An 18,023-nucleotide genomic window follows, 5' to 3' on the forward strand; every position below is an offset into this window, starting at 1 on the left:
CATTTTACAGATGAGGAAGCTGAGGCTCAGAGAGGTAAAGGGTTAAGGATTCAATTGGTCTGAGCTGGGGCCTGAGCGTCTGGATTGTTGGAAGTTCCGTGATGGCTCCACGGTGCAGCTGGGTTTGTCCCTTTTTTGGGAGACTTGAAAGTGTCATGGCGTCTACACTAGGGCAGGAGCACAGCTGGCCACCCTTAGGAGGGTGTCATGGCATCTGGGGGAATGGGTGTGCAGAGGCTGCAGACATGTTGAGAGCAATGGGGTTTGAGATGTGCGTGTGTGTGGGTGCCACTGGTGGCCCTCAGCTTTCCCTCACTCCCCTGTCCGCATCCAGGGCTTAGCCCCAGCTCAGTGGCTGCTCTGCTGGGTGACCCTGGGCCTCAGTGACTCCCTCAGAGACAGGACAGAAACAGGACTCACTAAATCAAGCCCCTGCCTCCCATGCATGTGTCCATGCCCCTACGAGAGCATGGACTCATCGCTGACCCCAGGTCACTCCACACAGCTCCAGACCCATCCAAGAGCATGCAGCGTCCAGCCACAAAAGACCCCTGTTGCCCCTTCAGGGATTTCCCCCACCCACACCCTTGGTCACAATAGCCCAGGACGACCAATATCATGGCCTGCCTGGGGAGGCGCCAGTGAGCAGCACTGAGTGTGGTATGGGGAGGAAGCAGCCGTGCAGAACGTCCGGCTGGGTGCAAACGAAACTGCCATGCGCTGCAGAGGAGGAGTCAGAGCCTGAGACTGTCCAGCAGGTGCACGGAAGCTCCTCCCACCGGCCCTCGTGCGCGTCTGGGAGCGGCACTCAACACTTGTCAATTTCCACCGCAAGTCCCTCAAGAACCTCTGGTCGGTGTCGTCTCCATCTCAATAAGGAAGTAAATTCCGAGGCTCCTGGGTCTCAAGTCCAACACCACGAGGAACAGAAGCGCCCAGACCAGCCCTGCCCAGCCCGGCCCAGCCCAGTCAACACACAGAATCACAAGAGATAGTAACAGAGGTGGTAGGTTTGAAGCCGCATGGTTAGCTCCGGAGTAATAACTGATATCCCGCAGGGTTTTTAAACACTTGGATCAAGGATTCTAACCCGTGTCCAGCTTTTCCTGTAAAGGGCCAGAGAGTACATATTTTATAATGGTCACTATCAAAACTACTGGATCCAGCCATGGAAGTGCAAAGCAGAGCCAGGTAATGCATAAAGGCATGAGTGAGGCTGCGTTCCAACACGACCGAAGGCGGTGTGGTGCAGCAGGTTAGACCACTGCCTGCGGCGCGGGCATCCCAGCCGCTCCATTTCCCATCCAGCTCCCTGCTAGTGCGCCTAGGAAAGCAGCGGGGAAGATGACCCAAGCGCTTGGCCCCTGCACCCATGTGGGAGACCCGGATGGAGCTCCTGGCTCCTGGCTTTGGCCTGGCCCACCCAGCACCTGCTGCTGTGGCCACTTGGGGAGTGAAGTGGCAGATGGAAGATCTCTTTTTCTCTGTTTCTCCCTCTCTCTCTGTCACTCTTTCAAATAAGGAATCTTACACACACACACACACACACAACTTTATAGAAACAGGCTGCAGGCTGGGTCTGGCCCCTGGGTGATGGTGTAAGCTGACTGTGCTGCAGCTCGGTCAACGCTGAGTGAATGTGCGTGACTGTGCGCTGTGCATGTGTGTGTGCGTGTGCATGTCTGTGTGTGTAGCGTGTGTCTGAACAAGTGTTGATGCAGCCATATGAGGACTTGGTTAGTCCAGTAAAGACAGAACAAACAGCTCACGCCAGCTGACACTTTAACACAGCCACACCAGAGAAACATCTGGAAAGCCCGGAGAGGGTTGGTGGGTGCTAGTCGTTTTCTTTCTTTCTTTCTTTCTTTTTTTTTTAAGATTTATTTATTTATTTGAAAGGCAGAGTTAGAGAAAGGGAGGAGAGTCAGAGAGAGAGAGAGAGAGAGAGTGAGACAGAGGTCTTCCATCTGCTGTTTCACTCCCCATATGGCTGCAACAGCAGGAGCTGAGCTGATCTGAAGCCAGGACCTCTTCTGGGTCCCCCACGTGGGTGCAGGGGTCCAAGCACTTGGGCCATCTTCCACTGCTTTCCCAGGCACGTTAGCTGGGGGCTGGACTGGAAGTGGAGCAGCCAGGACTTGAACCGGCTGCCCTATGGGATGTCGGTGCTGTAGGCTGGGACTTAACCCACTGTGCCACAGCGCTGGCCCCTGCTAATCATTTTCATCTGGGCTGGGTTTGGAGAGAAGCCACGGGTAGTGGCTGAGCTACTGTGGGGCCCGCTGCCCACGCCTCCATATCTGCTGAGAGAGGGATGAGGTCAGACTTACGGGAGGGGTGGCGTGGGGGAACGGGAACGTGGGGAGGAATGCCACAAATATGAGAACCGAAGCCTGAAGCTTGGAAGGAGTTGCTGGTGCGGGGAGAGAACTCTGTCCCCTCCAGCTGCGGTGGCTTTTCCCGGCCATTTATAAACATCTGTCCATGGACCCGGGAGGCCACTTCCTGCATGACTAACCTCTTGGCTGGGTTTCTAAGGGCTAGGAATGTGAGTGACCAGTGCTCATTTTAGAGCCGGCAGCTGGGGGTTCCAATGCTCAAGTCCCTGTTCGCACTTCTTAACGAAAAAGCCTCCTCGTGCTGAGCCTGTGTCCTCCTCTGTGAAATGGGCTGGTACCAGTGGCACCCCTGGGGCCGTTGGCACAGTCCGGGGAGAATCGTGTGCGACCAGCACTTGGCACGGAGCCTCGCCTTCAGGAAGCGCTCTGAGGATGACCCCTGAGTCTGACCTCTGCGGGCTGGTGTGCTGTGCTTCCTGACATCAGAGAGCCCTCCTTAACCCCAAGGCTGCACAAGGCCCCTGGGATCGGTATCACAGAAACAGGTTTCTTTCTAGGCCTGCATTTGCCCAGCTGTGAAGATGCCACGTATGATGCCCCCGGCCCCTGTCTGAGTGCCCGGATTCAAGTCCTGGCTTGGCTTCCAATTCCAGCTGCCTACTGACGTGCACCTGAGCAGCCAGCAGGGCACGGCTCAAATACCTGGATCCCTGCCACCAACGTGGGAGATCTGGATGGAGTTCCTGGCTCCTGGCTTTGGCCTGGCCCAGCCCTGGCTGTTGTGAACATTTGGGGAGTCAACAGCAGATGGAAGATCTCGGTGTCTTTGACTTTCTGTCTTTCCAATACATTTTAAAAAGAGAAGAAACTGGTTTATTGCCTTCAAAATGTTCACCTCGGTTGGGTGCTCGGCCCTCGCTTATTTGGCGAGGGGCTGTCTCCTCTCGCTGGTAGAGGGGTCAGAGTCGGCGGACATGTAGCCGGCACTCAGTGCCTATTTACCGGCTTCCATTGAGGACTTCCCAACTGGGACTATGCTGATTGGGGCCCCTTTCAGCCTCCGGGTGCATTCCATAGGACAGGCTGGGCTGTGCTACCCTGGTAATGTTTCAGAGGCCAAGGTCTCTGAATGGAGTGACTCTCCAGTACAACCTTGCTTTGTGGTGACTCAGTTCCAACTTCAGACACGACGTCACCACCTGCACACTGTCTCTGCAGGGCCATGCTCCCGGCCTATTGCTCAGGGCTGGTCCTGTGTCCCTGCCTAACTGCAGGAAGGCTGGGAGACAGAGCAGGGCAGGGGGGTCTTCATCAGGAGGTGTTCGCCACGAAGGAGAAGGGCTCTCGGGTCTGGGTTCGGTGAGAGGGAGCCCAAATCCACTTGGAAGACTTGGCAAGTGGAGCTCCCTACTGATTAGGGGATTTGAAAACCCAGTTGTCCCCCAGTATCCTCCAGGACCCCTGTGGACACCCAGCTCTGCAGATGCACCTGTCCGTCGGCATAGTGTTCAGTCCCTTCTCAATTATTTAGACTACCTAATGCAAAGTAGGTGCTTTATAAAGAGATGTTACCCTGCGTTATTTAGGCAATGGTGACAAGAAAACACAGTCCATGCGTGTTCAGTACAGATGCAATTTCTTTTTTTTTTTTTTTTAAGACAGAGTTACAGAGAGAGGTAGAGACAGAGAGAGAGGTCTTCCATCTGTTGGTTCACTCCCCAGATGGCCGCAATGGCCGGAGCTGCGCCGATCCAAAGCCAGGAGCTAGGAGTTTCCTCCGGGTCTCCCACATGGATGCAGGGGCCCAAGGACGTGGGCCATCTTCTGCTGCTTTCCCAGGCCATAGCAGAGAGCTGGATCGGAAGAGGAGCAGCTGGGACTCGAACCGGCGCCCACATGGGATGCCGGCACTTCAGGCCAGGGCTTTAACCCGCTGCGCCACAGTGCCAGCCCCACAGATGCAATTTCTTGGATCTGTGCTTGGTTAACTTGATGAATGGGGAAACCCACAGATGCAGAGGGCTGATGGTAGTTATCAGAGAAAAAAGAATCATCGCTGGGGGCTGGTGTTGTGGTGCAGCGTGTTAAGTCACTACTTGTGATGCCCTTGTCCCATGTCAGAGCTCCAGTTCCAGTCCTGGCTGCTTGGCTTCCGATCCAGCTTCCCTGCTAGTGCTCCTGGGGAGGCAGCCCACGATGGCCTAAGGACTGGCGCCCCATCACCCACATGGGAAACCGTGATGGAGCTTTGGGCTTCTGGCTTGGGCCTGGCCATTGTGGCCATTTGGGACGTGTACCAGGAGATGGGAGATCTCTTTCTTTTTTGCTCTATTTCTCCCTCTGTCTCTCTGCCTTTCAAAGAAATAAAAATTATTTTAAAAAAACTCATGGCACATTGCGTAAAATATACGGCAGTGTTTCTAGCAGTTTTTTGGTCGTGCAAGATCCTGAAGGCTTCCCCTCTCCAAGTGCCAGCCGTTGGTCTCCATGGCTGGAATGTTTTAATGCTTTCATTTGATAAGGCTCCACAGCCCCTCATCAGAGGCACAGCTCCTAATCCGAGGAGACCGATGATTACATAAACCGCGAAGATAACCATCTTTGAAGAGATAAAGTCCTTAAAAGCTTTTTGCCTGAGTCTGGCAGGCAGTGGGACTCCCAGGTTCTGACTCCCCACATCACTGGAAGGTGTCTCCATGGACTTTAATTTTTTTAAGTGCCAGCTGAAGATGAGTGGAGACGGAGATGGAAACCCAAGGTGGGCAAAACCGTGTGTAGGCCTGAAGAGAGCCAGTGTTTGGGGAAGACAGCAAAAGGTCACAGGAGGTGGGATTTTAAAAATGTTTATTTTGGTGCAAGAAAGAATTGAAATCCATGCATTCGAGGGGTCTTTGAAAACGCATACCAGGGGGCAGCCACTTGACTTGGTCATTAAGATACTGCTCTGTATGCCTGCATCCCGGATCACAGCGCCTGGGTTCCAGTCTGAGCCCTGCTCCTGCCTGGGCTCCAGTCTGAGCCCTGCTCCTGCCTGGGTTCCAGTCTGATCCCTGCTCCGGCCTGGGCTCCAGTCTGAGCCCTGCTCCTGCCTGGGTTCCAGTCTGAGCCCTGCTCCTGCCTGGGTTCCAGTCTGAGCCCTGCTCCAGCGGATACAGCTCCGGAGAGGCCGCAGGGGATGGCTGAAGTACTAAGGCCCCTGCCGCCCACAGGGGAGACTTGGATTGAGTTTCTGGCTCCTGACTGTGGTCGGACCCAACCCTGGCCCTTTTGGGTATTTGGGGAGTGATCCAGAGAATGAGAGTGCTCCCCCCCCAATAAATAAATTTTTTTAAAAATGTGCATATTACAAGAAACCAAGGCACAGATTTCAATTTTTTTGCACCCGAACTTCCCTTTTAATTCTATATTCCATGAACCTTTGGAAGTTCCCTCACAGGTTCCCTTCAGTCTGAAGGCTAAGAGTGAGGGCCTCACCCCCTCTGAACACAGAGGCTTGGCTTTGGGTTTCAGGATCACTCTGATTTCTGCTTTCAACCGTAGTTCTTGGAACTAGAAGAAGGGGAACTGGAAGTGGAATTGAACCCCGTGCCTGCTGAGCGGGGCTTTTCCCACTTGTGTTTCTCAGAGAGCCCCGCCCTGAGATTTTCTTCCACCTCTACTTCACCCATCTGTCCCCGCCCACACCCCCCAGCGAGGCTGCACACACCTGGTGCAGAGACCACAGGTGCTCTCCCTGGCCACACTCGGACATTCCACAGGGCCCTGGGAGCAGTGTCCAGGCCTGGGCTATACACTCAGAAGCTCTGCTCTGAGGCCCCAGGTGGGGCTCCAACATGGACATTTTTATGAAGGCACCAGCAGATCATTATGGGCTGGGATTGAGAACTATTAGCCCGTGCTTTCTGCCCGGAAGTCCAGCAATGGAAATTACAGCAGGCAGGAATCTTGTAAGCGGATGACATCACTAGAAGGAGAAGAAAAAAAAAAAAAGACATATGGGGTGGTTGATCCTGTCCCTGGAAGTCCTCCCTTCCGGGGACTCACATAACATTCACAACCACAGACTCGTTCATGCCTCCTGGGGGAAGGGAGTCGGGTGGCAGGGAGACTGGGCGGGGTGCCCAAGAACGACCTCTGGCCACAGGGATTCGCTCTCCCATCCTTCCAAAGCCGCCAGCACCCTGCTTCGAAGCGAACCCAGCTTCTCCATCGCAGGAACCCAGCTACTCCACCGCACGTGTGTTGCTCTTAGATTCCCCCATTGAAGCCATCACAGGAAGGGTTGGCACCCCTGTTTTGCAGACGAGGAGGCTGACGTCCACATGAATTAACTGACTCTCCCAAAGGAGTGCAGCCTTGGAATGATGGAACTGGGACTTCAGGTCTAATAATTACGGAGCATTTGCTATATGCTAAGGCTTAGGCAAGTATAAATGAATAATCATGGCATTATAATTCTCTAATTCCTCCTCACTTCCTGACACAATCTTCTTTTATTAAAAAAAGATTTATTTATGTATTTGAAGGGCAGAGTTATGGGAGTGGGGGAGGGAAGATGTGAGAGAGAGAGAGAGAGCACGCGAGCGAGCTTCCATTCACTGGTTCCTTCCCCAAATGACTGCAATGGCCAGCGCTAGTCCAGGCCAGAGCCAGGAGCGTGGAATTCCATCCGGGTCTCCCACATGGGTGGCAGGGGTCCAGGCACTTTCCCAGGCACATTAGCAGGGAGCTGGGTTGGAAGTGAAGGAGCTGGGACTTGAACCAGTGCTCCCGGATGAGATGCCTGCATTGTTGCTGTGCCACAATGCCAGCCCCTTGGCATACTCTTCTGCTATTTGTCCCTCGCACTTCTGAGGCCAACTGTCACCTACCCGCTAACGCCCACTCTTCCTTCACAGCTTGCTCAGGGTTGCTGTCAGTCAGGTACCAGACTCTCTTTCCCAGCTTCCCTTGCAGCAAGGAAATGGTCACATGTCACCATCCTGGCCAATGAGATGTGAGAGGAGGTCCGCTGAGCTCCCAAATCCATTGTCTTTAGTGCTTCCTTCAGACAAAGCTGAGTGTCTGGAAATGCAGAATCCATGGCAGGGTCCTGACCTGAGAAGCACAAAGGCACAAATACCTGAGATGACATTGCAAAGCGATGCCCGGGTCCTGATTCATCCCTGGCTGCTGCCTACGAACCTCCAGCCCTCCGGCTGCCTGATAAAAGACACCTCTATTTGTTGAAGTCACTTCCGGGTAGGTTTTTACAAGTTGTGGCCAAATTGCAATTGTGTTCCTAACCAATGCAACCTCCCACTTGCACTGAATCGCTGTTCCTTTCCTTTGCACTTGACGCGTGCCTACCAGCTTAAACCCGTGAGCGTGACTGAGGCACGGCCATGTTAGCTTCCCGAGTCACTGCCTCTGAGACTTGCAGCAGCACGTCACTCAGGTCTGGCACTGTTCCAGCTCCCATCTGTCTTTACAAGACCAAGGTGGGTGCAGGCACGCATCCCAGCAGCTGTGCAAACACTGCACAGCGATAGTGGCTGCTACTATCTACTACGCCAGCAGTAGACCAAGCTGCCGAGGGAAGCCAGGATCCACTGTGGGGCAGGCGGTGTGGAGCGGCAGCCGAGCACCTGTGCAGAAGTCTGGTGTTTGACCTAGAAGCTGAGACGCTGAGATGAGACATCCACACCCCACTCCGAGTGCCTGGGTTTGGGTTCCAGCTCTGGGTCCCAACTCCAGCTTCCTGCTAATGCAGACCCTGGGAGGAAGCACGTGACAGTTGAAGTAGCTAGATCCCTGACACCCATAAAAGAGACCTGGCTCCCAGCTTCAGCCTGGTCCCACCCCGTCACACTCTCACCCTGGGGAGTTGAGTTTCCAACATACAAACATTGAGGGACCAATTCAAAGCACAGTACATCCAGATGAGCCAGTAACTACTCCACAGTAAGTGGCCGCTGGCTTGGGATTGAAAACACTGTCTACTTTTGCTTAGCGTCTGTGGGCCAACTGGGTGGTTCTGCTGACCTGGGCCAGACTTGGCTGACCTTGGCTGGGCTCACCCAAGAGTTTCCATCAGCACCCAGGTCAGTTGTAGGGCCAGCGAGGGACAGGGAGGCCAGACTAGGTTGGTCAGCTGAGCCACGTGGTTGCCCACCCTCCAGCAGGCCAGCTGTTCACGCGGTGGCGGGAGCCTTCCAAGAGAGCAATAAGAAGCATGCAGGACCTCTTGAGGCCTGGGCCAGTACCTAGCCTCCTGTTCCTTCTGGCACATTCTATGTCCGGGGCAGGAGAAAAGTCTGCCCTCCTTGACCGGATTCACTTTGCAAAGGGTGGGAGTAGGGGAAGGGCTGGAGGAGGGGTGGTCCATCTGGGAGCAGTCTACCGCGGTACCCAGAGCAAAACCTTCCAACATGGAAGGAAAGAGACTAAAAGAAGCTGGGTGGCAGGCAGGCAGGCAGATGGCTGGGGGCACACGACAGGCCCCACCATGGAGCAGGAATGAGCTGCCCAGGCAGCCAGGGGAGGCTGCAGACTACGTGAAAATCCCGCTCCTTGTCCACCAACGCACACCTGGGGCTGGTTCACAGACGCCAAGCCCATGGCGTGCTAAATCTCATCTAATTCTCCACCCTGCTTCCGGATGAACTTCCGGGATGAATCTCATTTTCCCGGATGTGGGACTACAGCTTCAGGGAGCACTGGGCAGCCTGCAGAGATACACAGGGGTGGGAAGGGCAGGATGCAAGGTTGGAAGACAGGTCTCGGCATTGTTCTGTGCCTACAGCTCTGGCGCCTCCAGGCCTGGACCACCGCAGCATCCGGTTAGCTCAGCCTTGCTCCAAGGTTGGCCAACTGATCATGTAAAGCGGCAGAGAGTCAAGGTCTCCAGCTGTGAGGGCCACTGGGTCTGTATTACAATGACTCAATCCTGCCACATAGTAGGAAAGCTTCCCAGAGCAGGATGTAAATGAATGGGTAAGGCTGTGTCCCATTAAAGCTTTGTTGCCAAAAATAAATACTGGGGGGGGGGGGGACGCCAGCCAGCCTCTGCTTCCTCCATTCTTCACATGGCAGCCAGAGTGGGCCAAATTCACGGGGGACACTCTGTTCCTCCCCAGTGCCCTCAGCACCGGGCCACGCCCTCAGCAGGGTTTGCAGCCGTGTGTGTGTGTGTGAGTGTGTGTGTGTGTGTGTGTGGCCCCGGAAACAGTGACCTCCCCACTGCCTAGGAGCTTATTAGCATCACAGGCCCCACCCCAGACCTGCTGAATTCTGATTGGACTCCTTGCGCCTCACTCACTCCAGTGGGAGGAGCTCAGGCTCGCAGACCCCCCTGGGCCCTGGCACCTTCCCAGCCCTCCTCCCCGGGACTCGCTCCCTTTCCAGCCCACTGGAGCGCTTCCACCTCTGCCTTAGGTACGTTCTTGCCCAGCCGCTCCCTTCACGTGGCCAATCCCTGCCTACTTAGGCATGGCTTCTCTGGGCAGCCCTCCCTGAAGTCCCCAAGCTGCAGGAGGTGCCTCTCATGAGCCCTCCCCAGCCCAGCCCCCACCACATCGCAAACCAGCACTTCTTTAGCCAGCTGCCCCTCCCAGTGTGCAACAGCACAGGAGAAAGGTCATGCCTGCCTCGGCCACCTCCGTGTGTGTCCCCAGTACCCCAGGGAGCTGCTGCTCGCTGAAAAGGAAACAAAAAAACACAGCTGCTCCCCTGCACCAGTGTCCCGGGGCTGCAGGTGTCCCTCAGCGGCCGCCTGGCCCTGAGGCTCTGAACAGTTCATCCACTGCCAAGATTCGATCCCACGCTAAGCCTGATGGGATTTCTTATTAGCCGTGTTTACCATTTGGAGAGGGCCTAAGGGGCTAAGAAATTTCCGGGGCCTAATTCTTGAGTCAGAAACGAGCCACAGGTCAAGACTTGAATTGTGTTGGGGGCAGAGAAGGGGTAAGAAGGGGACGCGTAGAGAGGAAGGGCAGGGGCAGGAGGCTGTAGTAGGCAGGATTCCAGACTGCACACCTGCAGCCAATGACCTGGCATCCCACGGTCCCCTGCAGCCTTCCCGCACGGCCAAAGGCCTCCCATACACGCAGGTGAGGTTCGTGCAAAGAAGCACAAACCAGGGCAGGCAGAGCTGCCCTCCGAGAAAACGAGCACCCTCCCCCAAGTCACCATTCAGTCCAGAGCTTTCTACAAGTTTCTTTATTAATAAAGCAAAAAAATAATATATATATATATAAAGAACAAGGTCCCCAAATGACCCCTCTGATTAAAAAGTGCAAATTCACTCCAACCTGAAAGAGAACACGCATGGCAGGCCTCGATGGTGTGGACCACGGAAATGTGGTGCGATTCAGCGGCACTGGAATCACACGGCTGTAGCAACTAAACCGGATCTGATGAACTCTTTGGTCTCTGCTATTGGAACACAACCTCTGCTTGGACTGCCGCAGTCCGAATGCTTCATAGTACACAGTTTGGGGTCAGAAGACACATTCAAGGTTACAACAAAATAGGAGGAATGTCTGAAGCGATTGAATCAAGGCACTTTTATAGCAAAAAATGCTAAAACACTCCATCTCTGATACTTCAAAAACCAGATTATATATATATATATATATATGATTGCATAGTCCTCAGCCTCTCACAACGTATACTTGCTTTAGTCCCACTCAACCATGTGCTACATAGATATTAAAGACCAGTCATGTCTAAGTATCAGACAGGCAATCAGAAAAAAAAAATTAACCAGCACCACAACGATAACACGGAACTGTTTCCCTCTGGAAATGTTCGCGAATGAGGCTCATTTTCTCCATCACTGGAGAGGGAGAAATAAATTTTCCTTCATGTGGAGACGAGCGAGGAGAGAAAGACCTCTCCAAGGTCAAGGGCACGGCACAGAACGAGCGGCTTTGGGGGTGTTGTTTGGTTAACTCCTCCGGCGCTGGGATGCCCGTTTCAATGGGATCCAGACATTCCAAGCATCGGATCAGAGCCGTGTCCTTGGCAGGGACAGTGGCACAGGTCTGAGACACTCGGCTCAAAGCCTCAGCACTGCTGTGCCGAGGTCACAGGAGCCGGCTGTCACGTCATCGTCGACGCACAGGCTCGAACACCACTCACAAAAAATATAATGATGACAATTAATTTTACTCTAGGAACAAAGCGCAGCGAAATGAGTTCTCCTGCAAGCCCTCCTGATGAGTCATCTGCAAGCCATCAGCAAAGCCGGCTGCCCCGAGCCACCAGGAAGGGGACGAGACCTGACACAGGGTCCCACTCGGAGAACGGCTCCGGGATCAGGGGTCCTCCCGGGAACTCTGAGTTAAGTGTTATCTGTGGCTGGGTTAATTTTTTTTTTTTTTTGGTTTGTTTCTACAATAAAGCTTAAGTCTGAGGGATAGAGAAGACCTGAACTATCCCCCCACGATATATAACACCCCCGTATCCAACACAAAAGATAACCGCATACAACTTGGGGGTCAAGTTCACTGTATAAGGCAGGGGTCGCAAACTGGTGGCCTGCAGGCTTTCATCTGGCCCACATAGGGTTTTGGATATTTTTAAATTATTTGTTGAACAATCAGGAAATTTGACTTTAAAAAAATATGTAGTTTCTATCCCTTTGTCTCCCTTGCTCTGCATGGAGCTGGATGAGGGCTGCCCCTGGAAAGTGGGCACCGTCCACTCCCCCCATAACCCCCCTCCCCCCGCCTTTTCTGTAGGCTGCTGAGTTTGCGACCCCTGGCTGGAAATAGCACACACTGAAGAACGCGTTTCCTAACCCAAACCTCTCTCACACCCTCGCAGGATCCCTTCTCTCTCTCCCTTTCACTTCCATCTCAAGTCCTCCTTCCTGAAGCCGCCTTTCTTTCAGCTTCAGTTTCATTTCAAAAAAAAAAAAAAAAAAACCAAAAAAAAAACACACAACCAAAAAACCAACTCCATCTCCCAGCCCACACCAGAGCTCCAGGAAGGCTCCCAAGCCCGCCGGGTGGGAGGCGCTGAGCGCCGTCTGGCCGCCGCTCGCCTGAGTCATCTTCCCCAAAACATCTTTCTCTGGGCACCGGCGCCAACAGCTAACCTTTTTGGTGGCTGCTGTTGAACCTTTTTGTATGGGGATATTTGCATATATGCATCCCCAGTACCAATCCTACACCAAAAATGTGTACATTTCAAATGATGGAGCCCGCATACAAAACAGAGTTGAGCTTAATTTAAGTGCCTTGGGCAGCCTGGTTAATGGCTGTTTTATTCATTTGTGCGTGGTACACATTTTGGATGGCTACGCATGGACCAAAATTGGTCGAAATCCCTACATTTTGGTTACCATGTACAGAGAACAATTGCTCAGCATGGCATTTAAATAAAACATTAACATTTTTAAAAATCACAAACACAATGCCCATTAATTTAACATAATTAAAATTTTAAATTTAAAAAAATAAAACTTAAAGATCTCGAGGATGGATGAGGCTTTGGGTAATTAACCTGAAACAATAATAATAATAATAATAATAACAATAATAAACTACAATAACAGTATGTTACCAGACTTATGCTTCAAAATATTAAGATAAAAAAGAAACCATCAACTCAGCTAGAAATATTTGGAAAATTCAGCTTTCAAAGCTTTATAATCTCTCTAACAGCCTCATTCTCCCCCCAATGCTGTAGACTTAATAACTGCAGGAAGAGTCGTGGCTGAGCATAGAAATATATATACACACATATATATACGATCTACTTTGGCACTTATTTTAAAAAGTTAAAAAAAAATGCTGTGCAGTTTTTAATCTTTGCTGGCAGACAGCTTTGCTCAGTGCGGTACCTTGTGACCTAACAGTGACCCCTGAGCTAGGCGTGACCTTGATGGAGCCCACAGGAACCACGCCCAAAATGACCTCCAGGAGCCAGCACATTTGCAGGTGTTTCCCTTTCAGTCCACAGTTGCACACCGGACTGTGCAGCTCTGATGAGAAGGCTTCCTTATCGATCGCCGATGCACGATGATTTCCCACGGTGGCCAAGCGAGTCCCCTAAAGAAAGGTTTAGGATGTCCCCTCAAAATAGCTCAGAAACTCAACAATGGCCCTGTTCACTGAACTATTTCTACCTTCCAACTTTTACCTTTGAGAGTAAAAGGAAGTACATGTCTTTGTTTACAAAGAGGGAAAAAATTCCAACGTACAATGCTCACACAGGCTGAAGAACTTAAACCACATTCTGGACTCGGGCTACAATTCTGGGCCATTCTGATCTTAAACCACAAACGAGAGCCATCAGCAATCTGGAAGGACAAGGAATTTCCCCACCGACCCCTCCTAGCTGCAAAATGCACTCAGCCCGGTGACATTTACACGCAAAAGACAGCATGGGCAACCCAGGGCTGTGTTCCGGCTCTCACCCCACTTATGTACTCCGCTGACGCACCAGGGAGTGACTGATGGACAAGCACAGAGCCTCAGCTACTGAGCTCTCCAAGGGAGACGTTTTGCAAGACCTGGGCTGAGTGCATACGGGTTTCTGGTGCAGGGGAGACACCCTCGCGACCATGAACCATCACTGAGCACGGAGGCCCGGCAGCAGGCACTTCCTCTTCCTTTGCTACTAAAACTCAGGGAGAAACCTCTTCCCCAAGGGCTCTGCTAAACAAAACCAAACCAGAGGTTTCCGTCTCCAGCCAGAAGCATGCCCTGCAAAAGCACCTTTATAGACAAAGACTGAAACACCTCTCTTGGATGTCTGCCCTCACAGGTGTTGTCTGCAACATGCGCCTTGCTGCAGCCACACTGTGGCCGGCTCCTACAGGACCTGCTCAGCCGATGGGTGTTGACCGACTTTGGCATCGGTCCGCTTATGGCCTGGAGGGATAGGAAGCTGTCAGGCTGGCCGCTTGCCATGGCCACACACTTCATAATCAATGCACCTGGCCCCCTTTCAGATGCAACACTCCTGCTGCCGGTAATTACAACATGGGAGCCTGCACGCCCTGCATGCTTCTCCATCAGCCCCCGACAGCCGCGCGGCACGTGCGACTTCATCGTCCACGGGCCTGCCAAGCACCCGAGGTGGCACCGTTGAAAAAAAGTAAAGGAATATTCACTTGGACAGAGGAAATTATATTCCTTGGAACATTCACCGCTGGAAAAGAACTTCCATTCCAGCTGTGGATAAAGATTCAAATTAAAAAAAAAAAAAAAAAGTCAGGAACCCAGTACCTAGCAAGGAATCATCTCAAAAAACATTAGTTTTGTTGTTGTTATTATTACACATTTTGGTCCTGTCTGCAGCTAGCTTGGGCTTCCTCCACCCGACTTCCCTAACAAGCTGCGTTAGCAATCTTCATCCACAGACCAACATCTGGGTCCACTCTGTATCACCTTCCACAGCTCGCCCCCGACGCCGGGGCAGGTGTGATGAGTCTATATCTGTGTTAGTGATGGTGGAGCCAGGGGGTGATGGTTAAGCCACCCAAAGCCTGTGGCATCCTCCAAAACTCTCCCAGCCCCTTCTGCAGCTCCTTGGGCCAGAAGCGGTTTCCCCATCACCCCACCCCCAGCGGCTGCAAGCGGTCCCAAGGGCGCTGGGTCACGTGGGGGCTGTCCTCGGGGCTTACGGTTCACCCTCTGGGAACCCCAGGGTGCGCTGGCTCCGGGGTGGGGGGCACCTGGCGAGGTAGCGGGGCCCCCCATAGGCCCGCAGCAGCTGGGGCAACCTTCGCCACGTGGACAGCAAGCGCGCCGCCGTGAGTTCCCGGGTGCGCCTGTCGAAAGCGGCCAGGAGGTCAACCGGGGCGGCTTCGCGCAGGACCTTGGGCAGGGGGCCCACGTCGCTGGCCGCGCCGCCCGGGCCCAGGACACAGTGGAAGAGCGTCTGGCGTCGCAGCAAGCAATCCCTCAGAAATTGCACCAGCTCCTCCAAGCACTCGCCCAGGTGCGCGTCGTCCCAGCCCTTGGCAGGAGGCCCCTCTCGCAGCAGCACCGCCAGCAGCACCGTCTTGAGCGCATACGAGGACAGGACGCGCTCCCACTGAGCTTTGGCCATCGGGTCCAGCCCGCGGGTGCCCAGGTCGCGCACGGCCTTAAGCAGCTGCAGGCACTTGAGGTAGCAGGCACCTGGAGGGGCCCGTTCCTGCAGCCAGCTCAGCAACTTCTGCTCCTGCCGGGCTGTGTTCACGCCCCACAGCGCCTCGGCGCGCAGGCCTCCCGGGAGCTCCGACAGGGGCCCGACCGGCAAAGGTGGCGGAGGCGGCGCCACGAGGAAAACCCCGTCTCCCAAGTGGACGGCGGGGATGAGACGCACCGCCATGGAGAGACGGCAGCAGCCGTAGTCGGTGCGGCAGGGCAGGATGTGCAGGGTGGGCGGCTGCTCCGGGCCTCCCGGGGTCAGGCTGACCCGACAGCGCCCCTCCAGGCTGTAGCGCACCGTGGCCAGAGAGCGCTGCAGGTGCGCCTGGAACCAGCGCAGCACCAGCGTGGCGGAGAGGTGGCGCCGCCCACGCACGTCCACGCAGAAGCCATCCGAGAAGGGCTTGCAGTCTCGGAGCCACTGGTTCCCTGGGGGCCCCGACGGTGTCGGTGGAGCCTTGAGGGCGCACACGAAGCAGCCTCGGAAGGCCGGGGCCAGCTCCGGCTCCTGGCCCAGGCTCCGCGGCTCCAGCGCCACTAGCGGCGGCAGGCGCAGCGGCACCAGCACGTCGAAGCCGTCAGGCCGGCGGATCTTGTGCTGCTCGTAGGCGCTGCCCACCTGGATGAAGTCTCCGCGAAAGGCCAAGGCCAGCGCTCCTCCGGGGATGGGGCCAGGGGACCCCCGGGCACGGCCAGCGCGCACCAGCTCGCCCACGATCCGGCTCACGTGCGCCTTGCTGTGACCCAGCACGTGCGGCGACAGGCGCACCTCGTGCTCGTAGTAACTCTCCAGCAGGACGCCGAGGCCCGGCTCTCCGAAGGGTCTTGGGGAGAAGGTGGAGTGGCCGGCCACGCGCGACGACCCGGGCAGGAAGCGCTGCCGCACGGCGTGGCGACAGCGTAGGAGGACGTAGCCTAACAGGAGCAGCACGGTGGCCTTGAGCAGCGGGAAGCCGCTGTCCGCGCCGTCGGGGGGCTCGGCCGGGGCGCCCCCGCCGCTCCGCAGGACATGGTAGAGGCACACGAGGGCGGTGCACAGGCCAGTCACCAGGGGCCAGAAGACGCGCAGATTGAGGGTATAGTGCACCGACATCCCGGGCGCCCGGGGCCGCGGCGGCCGAGCAGCCCAGGGCGCCAGCCCCGGCGGCGCCCCCGGCCCAGCATGCGCGCAGAGCCCGGGCGGCCCCGCTGTCCCCGTCTCCTCGGCCTCCGCGGCGGCTCCCCCCTCGCAGGGCCGGGGGAAGCCGCCCTCCGGCTCGGCCTCCTCTCCCAGCTCAAGTTTTCCTTCCAGCTGAGGCCCGCCCTGCACTCCCTGGCTCCGGGCCGCGCCCTGCGCCCGCGGCGCGCTGTGTCGCCCTGCGCCGCGCTGTCCTCGGCCAGCTTCTGGCCCGACCCGACCCGCCTCGCCTCCTACCGCGGGCGGCCCTCCCGGCTCTCCGGCCGCTCTCCTGCTCGCTGGATCCCGTTACCCGAGCCCCGCGAGTTTCCTCTTCCGAGGGGAGGCGAGGCCACGCCAGCTAGCGGGGAGGAAATGCCGAAGTCTGGAGCCGAGCGCGCCGCGGGGGCGGCCCCCGCCGGGCCTCCGCCTTAAAGCGACGCCAGGCGGCGGGAGGGACTTTGGGACGCGCCTGGAAGCGGCCTCCCGCGGGCCTCCCCCGTCCTCCCTCCCCGGAGGCACGACGAGCCCGGCCCCGGTTCCGGGGCGGCGGCCTCATCCGGGGAGGCTCCGGGGCTGCGCCGCTCTCTCCACGTTGTTAGCCCGGGAGACCAAAAAGCAGAAGGGGGTGGTGGCGCGGCGGCCCCTGGCGCCGAAGTGGCCCGTGCCTTCTGCAGCCGTCCTTGGCCTCAAATCAGCCTTCCCCGAGCCTCTACTGGGTGCCCGGCCTTGGAAGGGACAGGGGTGGGTCCCCGGGTTCCCAGAGCACCTACCGCGCGCTCGAGGCCGGCCATGGCAGAAGACGCGGCAGACTCGGCGGCTGCCCCTTCCTGAGGCTTCCTGCTCCGTAAAAAAGCGAATTAGAGCAGCGGGGGCCCCAGTGCGAGGAGGCCTGCGAGAGGAGGAGCCTGCCTGGGGAAAGGCCAGGGGAAGCGGTGGTGCAGAGGGCTGCGCGCCACCCCCACGTCCAGCGTGCTCCGTGCTACCCTGTTTCCTCACTCGCTGGTGAGGCACCCGGCCCAGGCCTGCGCAAGGGCTCGCAGCCTTAGCGGCGCTGTGCCTTGCAGCCAGGCTCCAGGGATGCCAGGGGGCTCCCAGGAAGGGAAACCCTGCCCTGGCCCTTGCTCGCCGTTCCGCAAGCTGGTCAGGGCCATCCTTGGGACCTCAGTCCCGGGAGTCCTGTTTTGTTTTCTGCTTGCCGGGGCGTGCCCCCTGATTGACTAAGTAACCCCCTTTGTTCACTGTCCTGTGCCTTCCTCGCTTCCACTGCCGTTTGAGGAGAGCAAGGGTAAATGCATTTTTAAAAACTGGAAAACAGCATGCTTAGTGAACTAAGCCAGTCCCCAAAGAAAAATACCATATATTCTCCCTGGTCTGTGATTAATAGAGCACCTAAAA

General features: G+C 55.8%; 1 protein-coding gene and 1 long non-coding RNA gene across 2 annotated transcripts; both read right to left on the bottom strand.

Annotated features, from left to right (window-relative positions):
• Positions 1-6,830: 6,830 nt before the first annotated feature.
• LOC108176783 (uncharacterized) lies at positions 6,831-17,646 on the bottom strand. Its single transcript, XR_011384694.1, has 2 exons — positions 17,399-17,646; positions 6,831-7,436 (listed from the first exon to the last, which is right to left on the bottom strand). It is a non-coding gene; the product is annotated as an uncharacterized lncRNA (long non-coding RNA).
• Positions 10,524-16,932, bottom strand: ITPRIPL2 (ITPRIP like 2). The gene has a single exon (XM_051847471.2). It carries the CDS (start codon positions 16,560-16,562, stop codon positions 14,955-14,957), a length of 1,608 nt encoding a protein of 535 aa, XP_051703431.2. The 5' UTR covers positions 16,563-16,932; the 3' UTR covers positions 10,524-14,954.
• Positions 17,647-18,023: the final 377 nt, after the last annotated feature.

The sequence above is a fragment of the Oryctolagus cuniculus genome, chromosome 19 (assembly GCF_964237555.1).
Source record: "Oryctolagus cuniculus chromosome 19, mOryCun1.1, whole genome shotgun sequence".
In the NCBI taxonomy this organism is placed as follows: domain Eukaryota; kingdom Metazoa; phylum Chordata; class Mammalia; order Lagomorpha; family Leporidae; genus Oryctolagus; species Oryctolagus cuniculus.